Source organism: Triticum aestivum, chromosome 4D (assembly GCF_018294505.1).
Source record: "Triticum aestivum cultivar Chinese Spring chromosome 4D, IWGSC CS RefSeq v2.1, whole genome shotgun sequence".
Taxonomy (NCBI): Eukaryota; Viridiplantae; Streptophyta; class Magnoliopsida; order Poales; family Poaceae; genus Triticum; species Triticum aestivum.
The window spans coordinates 7,569,765-7,578,858 of NC_057805.1; the positions used below are offsets into that span (position 1 = coordinate 7,569,765).

The 9,094-nt window shown below is 48.7% G+C and overlaps 1 protein-coding gene across 1 annotated transcript; it reads right to left on the reverse strand.

The window, feature by feature from the left end:
* Positions 1-3,167: 3,167 nt before the first annotated feature.
* LOC123095644 (FCS-Like Zinc finger 8) lies at positions 3,168-6,185 on the reverse strand. The gene is made up of 3 exons (XM_044517182.1): positions 5,793-6,185; positions 4,871-5,667; positions 3,168-3,533 (listed from the first exon to the last, which is right to left on the reverse strand). Exons 2-3 carry the CDS (start codon positions 5,632-5,634, stop codon positions 3,455-3,457), a joined length of 843 nt encoding a protein of 280 aa, XP_044373117.1. The 5' UTR covers positions 5,635-5,667; positions 5,793-6,185; the 3' UTR covers positions 3,168-3,454.
* Between the last annotated feature and the right edge of the window lie 2,909 nt (positions 6,186-9,094).

The window sequence follows — 9,094 nt, forward strand, 5'->3', positions numbered from 1 at the left end:
GTGCCCTTATGCTCGCGGCAGGCATCATCCGGATCTCCACGTCGCCTTTCTCCGCGCCGGTGCTTCTCGTCCATAAGTCAGATGACACGTGGCGTTTCTGCATCGACTATCGCGCCCTCTGCACGCTCACGCTCAAGGACAATTCCCTATACCAGTGGTCGACGAGCTCTTGGATGAGCTCCATGGGGCGCGCTTCTTCACCAAGCTCGATCTCCGGTCGGGCTATCATCAGGTGCGCATGCATCCAGACGACATCGCCAAGACGGCGTTTCACACCCACCATGGCCACTTCGAGTTCTTGGTGATGCCCTTCGGCCTCGCCAACGCCCCGGCGACTTTCCAGGCCCTGATGAACGACGTCCTTCGACCCTACTTACGGCGGTTTGTGCTTGTTTTCTTTGATGACATTCTTATCTACAGCGCCACCTGGGCCGAGCACCTCCAGCATGTCGTCATCGTCTTCAACGAGCTTCGGGCGCACCATCTCCACCTTAAGCGCTCGAAGTGCTCGTTCGGGACACCTACCGTCGCCTACCTCGGCCATGTCATCTCGGCCGACGGGGTGGCTATGGACGCCGACAAGGTGGCGGCCGTCTCTGCATGGCCGACGCCTCACTCGCCGTGGGCTCTCCGCGGGTTCCTCGGCCTCGCCGGCTACTACCGGAAATTTATCCGGGAGTTCGGGCTCATCGCGGCGCCCCTCACGCGGTTGCTTCGTCGCGACGCTTTCGCCTGGGACGACGAGGCGACGACGGCGTTCGAGGCCCTCATGGGGGCCCTCACGACGGGCCCCGTCCTCCAGATGCCCGACTTCGACCACCCGTTCGTGGTGGACTGTGACGCCTCGGGCGCCGGGTTCGGCGCCGTGCTTCATCAGGGCGATGGGCCCCTCGCTTTCTTCAGTCGGCCTTTCGCTCCACGCCATCTTAAGCTGGCGGCATACGAGCGGGAGCTCATTGGCCTTGTACAGGCCGTTCGTCATTGGCGGCCATACTTGTGGGGACGGTCCTTCCACATTCGCACGGACCACTACAGCCTGAAGTTCTTCCTGGACCAATGGTTGTCGACCGTGCCGCAGCACCAGTGGATCAGCAAGCTCTTCGGCTTCGACTTCTCCGTCGAGTATCGGCCGGGCCGTCTTAACATCGTGGCCGACGCGCTGTCCCGTCGCGACTCCGACCTTGCTTCCTCCACCGACGAGTCCGTCGGGGCGGCCCTGTGCATCCGCTCCGGGCCGACGTTCGGTCTCTTCGCCGACATTCGCCGCGCCACTGCGACGGCCGACGACGCCGTCCTTCTTCAGCAGCAGCTCACGGCCGGCGACTTGGAGGAGCCTTGGCGCTTCTCTGATGGACTGCTTCTCCATGGGCGCCGGGTCTTTGTTCCGGCGCATGATGATCTCCGTCACCAGGTATTACAGCTCGCCCACTCGGCGGGTCATGAGGGTGTGCAGAAAACCCTCCATCGTCTTCGCGCCGACTTCTACATCCCTGGCGATCGCGCCCTGGTCCGCGACTGGGTTCGGTCTTGTCAGACATGCCAGCGCAACAAGACGGAGACCCTGAGGCCGGCTGGCTTACTTCAGCCTTTGGAGGTGCCGTCTCAGGTTTGGGCGGATATCTCCATGGACTTCATCGAGGGCCTTCCCAAGGTGGGAGGCAAGTCGGTCATTCTCACGGTGGTCGACCGCTTCTCCAAGTACGCCCACTTCATCGCGCTCGGCCATCCGTACAAGGCGGCGTCAGTGGCCCGGGCCTTCTTCGACGGCATCGTTCGTCTCCACGGGTTCCCTGCTTCGATCGTCAGTGATCGGGACCCAGTGTTCACGGGCCATGTCTGGCGCGATCTCTTCAGGATGGCGAGTGTCCAACTCCGCCTGAGTACGGCGTTCCATCCTCAAACAGATGGTCAGTCCGAGGTGGTTAACAAGGTCATTGCCATGTACTTGCGTTGTGTGACAGGTGATCGGCCTCGCGCTTGGGTGGATTGGCTCTCTTGGGCGGAGTACTGCTACAATACCTCTTATCACTCCGCCCTGCGCGCGACGCCGTTTGAGGTGGTCTATGGTCGCCCACCCTCGCCTATACTTCCGGTGGACCCGGAGACGGCTCGGACGGAGGTTGCGGGTGACCTTATCCGCACTCGTGACGAGATGCTTGCTGAGGTTCGTCAGCGTCTCCTTCAGGCACAGCAGCTGGCCAAGCACTACTACGACGATCATCATCGCGAGGCGGAGTTCGCGGTGGGTGATTGGGTGTGGCTGCGTCTCCTCCACCGCTCTACGCAGTCACTCGACCCGCGCGCGAAGCGCAAGCTCGGCCCTCGCTACGCCGGGCCCTTCCCTATCTTGGAGCGCATTGGGAAGGTGGCCTATCGTCTTCAGCTTCCAGCCCGCGCTCGCATCCACGACGTCTTCCATGTTGGGCTGCTCAAGCCTTTCCGTGGCGAGCCACCGGCGGCTCCTCCGGCGCTTCCTCCACTCGCCGATGGTCGCATTCTTCCCGAGCCGGCAAAGGTGTTGCAGGCGCAGCTCCGTCGTGGCGTCTGGTTCGTCCTCGTTCAGTGGGCGGGCCTTCCGGAGGAGGAGGCTACTTGGGAGCAGCGTGACGAATTCCGCCAACACTATCCAGACTTTTAGCTCGAGGACGAGCTGTTTGCGCAGGCGGGGAGAGATGTTATGACCGGTTTGGTCTATACCAGAAAGAGGCCCACCGGGCATTAGTATTAGGGGCTTGACCCACAAGTTATCTTAGGCAAGTTATATTAGGCAAGTTATCTTAGGTTAAAGTTATAAATACTAGTTGTAAGACACCGTTTGAGGCAAGCAATAAAGATATTATAATCTTCTGTTGCCCGGCTCCCCAAGGAGCCGGAACCCTAGCCGCCGCACCTAACCCTAGCCGCGACGGCGCCTCATCGCCGGCGCGCCCGCTCCAGCCCTCGTCCTCCTCCTCCTTGTCCATACAATCTACGCCGGAGGCCCGGTAGGAACCCTAGTCCTACCCGTTTTTGTTTTGATCAGAGTGGATCTGTCAAAAAAAGCCATGTGGATGATTTTGCTTTCCCGGTAGTTTAATGAACACAGTTTCTTTCAGAGTGCATTCTGGGACAAATGGCTCCATGTCACCTCTAAATAGCCAAAATTTAACTTGCAGCACATGGCAGGGTAGAAGAACACTGGCATCAAATTTCATTTCATTTAACTAGAACGTCGAACATCAGTCCCCGACAGCGCAACCTCTTGCAAAAGTGGGCAAAATGTCTTTTAATCCGCGGCAAAAGGCTAAAATCATTCTGTTCTCCATGACCAAAAAACATCATCCAGTCTTGCAAAGTCGAGAAGAAACAAAAAATGAAAGATAAATCTCATCTCGGTTATTCAGGGCCATCGTCATGCCTTCTCCTCCGCTGAAATTCTCTTGTGAAATGCACCGTCCCTCCCCCGTTTAGCTAGCTAGCGCAGGTTGTCCACCGCTTCGTCGAAGAGCATTTCCCGGTACCGGCACTCGTCGCTGCAGAATGCTTTGCCACCCCTGAAGAAGAAAGAAAGAAAAGGACAAATTATATCACAGAAATGTGCTAATAATGTCCAACTGATGAGTTATTTTAAAAAAAGCAGAGCTTTTGGGGGCAATTGATGTTCATGTTACGCTCTTTGCGCAAAGCAGTGGCACAAATAAAAACTGCTCTGATCGAGAAGATAGCATCTGAAATCGTGAGGCCGGCTAAAAGTTTTTGAGCGCATCTCCAGGTTTGAGTTTATCACTTCAATCCATGAACAAAGACATGGCACAGATCCCTTTCCTATCGAACCAAACTCAACTCAGTATAATCTTTTGGCATAAGGCTGTCAAACTAGCAATTATATACTACTCCCTACGTCCCATAATATAAGAACGTTTTTGGCACTAGTGTAGTGTCGAAAACCTTCTTATATTATGGGACAGAGGGAGTATGTGATTCTTTTTTTGTATTTGCGATGACGATGATAGCTGCTCCGGGTCATGGTCAGGAGTAGGCTTGGGACAGGGACCTGGTTTAGCATTTAGCAACATCATCAATTAGGATGCCAAATAGTTTAATCCCTAGGATGTTGTTAACATAATCCCCCAGGGGACCCAACATTAGGATAATGAGCTTCTTTTGCATAGTTTTCTACGTGAAAGCGATGTCGAATCAAAACAGCTCCCTTACAAGGACATATTTTGTTCCCACCAAACAAGGCCTACTCTACTAATTAAGCTTCAATAACGAAGAAGAATCAGACCCATCCACAAAGATCCCTATTAACATATAAAACAGCCATGATCTTGATGAAGTATACTGCAGATGTATTATGCTGATACTGCTATATATCAACAATCAGCAAGTTAATGATTACACACATAAAACTTGCAATGATGAAGCACTCATGTCAAATAAGTACTAGCAGTAACTAAAAACTGAGAATTTGATGTCAGTGCATAATTTTATCCCTCCCCTGCCTTCCATCTACTCTGCATCTGATGCATACTACTTACTAGTAGTTGTGACAGTACATTCAGAAATTACATTCTGCTCCATGATGTCAATGCACATTTTTTTAAATGTAAATTGTGTTGTTTCAATACCTGCAGTGTAAGTTCACATCTAGCAGATCATGCATGTTGTCAAAATTCGTGTCTCCAAGCTTCGAGAACATCTTATATATTTAGCATGAACAGACCATTCGCACATATCATTATATAAGCAGAGCAAGCAGCAGAAACAGCCACATCAATCAATCATCAACATATATGCAGTGTCTATTAACCATATTTGGTACAAGAAAATTAGTGAAATGGCGAGTGATAAATCTTTAAAGAGATCTGCATACAGAAAGAAAACTCACCGATGGATGAAGATATCATTGGCATGCCCAAGTTGCCTGCGGCATGCATGGCAAGAGCTCAAGACACCGCTCGGCGGCACGGCATCACCGCCGCCGCCGGCGGTGCCCGGTCCGTTGTCCACGAGCACATCCCCGCGGCTCTCGACTATGCAGTCGTCGAAGATGTGCCTGGTCCTCGGGTTGGGGCCGCGGGAGATGACGCACGTGTAGTCCTCCGACATGGCCATTTCCCCGGCGGCGAACACCCGGGCGGTGGGCGAGCTCACGACCTCCGGCAGGAACCTCCTGGCCGGGGACAGGACGGCGTCCCGGTTCTTGACGCCGAACTCTATCGGGGAGGACACCAGCTCCACGGCCCTGCCCGAGGGGACCTGGATCCTGAGCTGCGACCCGAACACCACCTTGCGGCCGCCGGCCTTGGCGTCGCCGTGCTCCCGGAGCACGTCGGCGAGGCCGCCGGCGCCGGCCGGCTCCGGACCCAGAGCGGCCGTCTCCATGTGAGCCTTCCTGAGGCTTCGCTCCGAGAGGAAGGGCGGCAGGGCGGAGCAGCAGAACTGCTTGGTCTCGAGAATGGAGGTGGGGCTCATGGAGGAGGACGGCCCCTGCTCCGCGCCGTCCAAGAACCCGGCCTGCGGCAGCGCCATGTACGGCCTCGGGGAAGAAGAAGACTGAGCAGCGGCAGCGGCGAGGGGCTCAGGTTGAGGCATGAGACCTCCGCCCCCGCCTCCGGCACCAACCGCTCTCCTCGATCTGTTCCGCAGCATCGCCTCAGACGGACGGACGGACGGACGGAGAACCTGTGGAGCAGGCAGGCAGGCAGGCCATGACCAACCATGAAAAAGACGGCAACTGCCGCGGAAGCTTTTGTTGTGTAGCTTTAAAGAATAATCAGCGACGGTGGCGCGGGGGCCGAAAAGCTCACCACAAAGCAACGTCCCCGGACGGAGGGATCGAGCCGGAACCGCTCCAACTACAATGGCCGCCGCCGCTCCCAACGCATTTGCCTCGATCTAGACTATGTCAGGAACCGGAGTCTCGTTCTGGAATCGAACGGGGCGCGAGGTGGAAGACGAGCAGGGCGGTTGTGGGCAAGGGAATGCTTGCCGAGGTAGGTAGCCGAGGAGAAGCAGGAGAGGAAAGCACAAATTCCGCCGGAAACCGCCCACAGATGAGCAACCAGCCGCCGAGAAAACCGCCGGAAAGCCGTCGGGCTTGGCTCGGCTTGGCTTGCGGTTGCTGGGTAGTGGGTCTGTGTATTTATACAGGTGGGGGGCGCGGAGTCGCCCGATCCATTTTTACCCCGGGGAAGTGGCAGCTCCTCCCACGGCCACGGGGGAAGGGGACATGGGAGAGAAGAGGAGGCCCTTATTTGAAATAAAATAAATAAACTGGGCACACTGGCAGAGAGGGACCTGTGGACACTAGCTCGGAGAACAATAATTGACCATCGTTTTTGATAAATTTTACTGTACTTATTTGCAACGAGTGCTACTACTAACTGTGATTGATGCGATCTTTGATGACGGAAGTGCAGTGTCTTAACTCGAGGGAGTACTGCTACAGTTGAGTTAATTGCACCTGTAAAAAAATTGGAATCTTTAATTGTGGTCATGCTAGTGATGATGACCGTGTTATCTTCGTTTGACATTATCTTTTGTGTGGAACTGTTCGATTCGTACGATAGAGTAGAGTGGATATGCGTTTCACTATGGCCCCACTTTAGACCTAATTGCAAGGATTTTTTTTTATTCAGCCTAACTCGTCGGAATTTTTTTCCTAGAGACTAAAGAACTTACGTCAGTTTTCAAGCGATTCAGAGCGAACGCTCTTCCTGCCATCCAGGCTGGTGCCATGTCACCACGAAATCGTTCGCGCAGTGAGAGAACCGAGCAAACCAAGCATGGTCGACATTCTTCATACATTTGCCATGTCGACATTTTTCCTACACGTGCCTGCAATCCTGTGTCCACTAGCTTCATTCTAGTTTTTCTTTTTCTTTTTACGAATAGAGCATGTGAGTGTGGAGGAAATTACCTCTCTGTACTCCCTCAGAGTCATGGTTGTTCTGAAATTGAATTGCTACAGGGGCTTCTTTCCCTATAACTTAAATTGGTACTGTGGAGTTTTAGAACTGCCATGTCTTTCTGTGATGGCAAGTTCACATGCGTTCCCACCGCAAATTTGCCATGGTTTTGCTCTGGAAACAACATGAATCTTTTATAATTGACATGTGTCCAATACGAATCTTTTATAATTGCCATGATCATAGTAGTTGCCATGTGAAACTATTTTTTCTACAAACACACACAATTTTGCCATGTTCAATGTGTTTTTTTTAAGTGACATGGCAATTTTTTTTTGACACATTGACATGGCAAAATTTAGAAAAAGTTAGTTTACTCAAACATAGCATATTCGGATTTTTTTATTAATTTGTTTGTACTATGCACATAGAAATTTCAGAGTTTTCTTTTTGTCCCCACAAATTGTGGAAATTTTTAAAATAAATTTGCAAGGTCACATGGCAAATTTATGAGTTTTGCTCTTTCTAAATCATGGCAATTGTTTTTTTTAATTGTAATTTCACAGGGCAAATTTGGGAATTTTAATTTTTCCAAATTATGACATTTTTTACATTTCCACTTTCTCACATGGCAAATCTAGCCTTTTTATTTTCTAAATCAAGGCAACCTTACTGATTTTTAAAAATGTCCACATTGCAAGTTTAGTACTTTTGGGGAAATATGTAATAATCACATGGAAAATTGGGGAATCTTTGATTTTCTAAATCATGGGATATTTAAAAAAATGTTTCAATTTGTCACATGGAAAATTTATTGACACCTATATTTTGTCATGGAAAAACATTTTGCCATGGCAAACTTGGTACGTGATTTTGTGCTCACCTTTTTATAAACTTTTCGCCATAGATGACGACATCTTTTTCGCCATGAATTAGAGAACATCTTTTTATAATGTTTACCATCATTTTGTATAGGGTTTTATATTTTTTCTTGCAGTGGATTGTGAAAATTTTGTTATGTGCTTGTCTTTGCCATGGAGCATGGGAAATTCATACTACTATATGCCTACATTTTAAATACAAAAATGGAAAACTATATACATTTTCTGATGACAACTTAATATGCCTATTTACAATGACAGATTTTATACATATTCGTTGGCAATTTTGCAGGAAATCTCTTGCTCTACTTGTATGTCCATTTTGTGATGTTTTATTACTATCATGGATATTAAAGAATTTTAGTATGTGTTTTTATAGACAATTAGCAAACTCATGCTATATAATGGCAAGTCTATTTTTTCTGTTTGATGGTAACCATTTCTGTTTTATTTTGATATTTTTCTTATTTTATAATGGTTTGAATCTCATTTGGCCAATATTTGATACGTGCTTTGCACATGCAAGCGTACTAGTTTGAAGCAAAAAAAAATTACTACTACCGCTGTACCAAAAATATAAGATGTACGTCTTATATTTTGATACGGAGGGAGTACTGCATTTTTGTCGTATTGTGCAACCATTTGACTGCATAACTAAACATAAAAAATCATTTTTCTCATTTACGATTATATTTTTATTTATCTATTTTTTGCGAGGCTATTTTATTTTTGTTTATGTATGCTCGTCTGGGAGCAGATCATTTTCTCTTTGGCGGGGGTGCAAATCAAATATTCCTATTTGATTAAAAGTGTGTGTCATATTCATGCCTACCTACAGTGACAAATTTTATACATATTCGATGGCAATGTTTGTAGGAAATCTCTTTGTTCTACTCGTATGTCCATTTGTAATTTTTTTTAATTACTATCATGGCAATTAAAGAATTTTAGTATGTGCTCTCATATAGAATTAGCAAATTCATGCTATATCTCAAGGAAAATATATTTTATGGCAACCATTTTTGTCCTTTTGTCATTCTACTTGTTTTATACTGGTGTGAATCTCATTTGGCCAAGCGTTTGATATGTGCATTGCGCGTGCAAGTTTACTAGTTTGAAGCATTGTCACATTGTGCAACCATTTGACTAGACATAAAAATCAATTATTTTTCATTTATGATTATATTTCTTATTTATGTGTTTTTTGTGAGCGTTTTATTTATTTATGTATATGTATTCTCATCTAGAATAAATAACATTATAGAGAACCACCCACCATTGGTTGGATAGACAGGAATGGTGGACGTACCTCAATTTTTT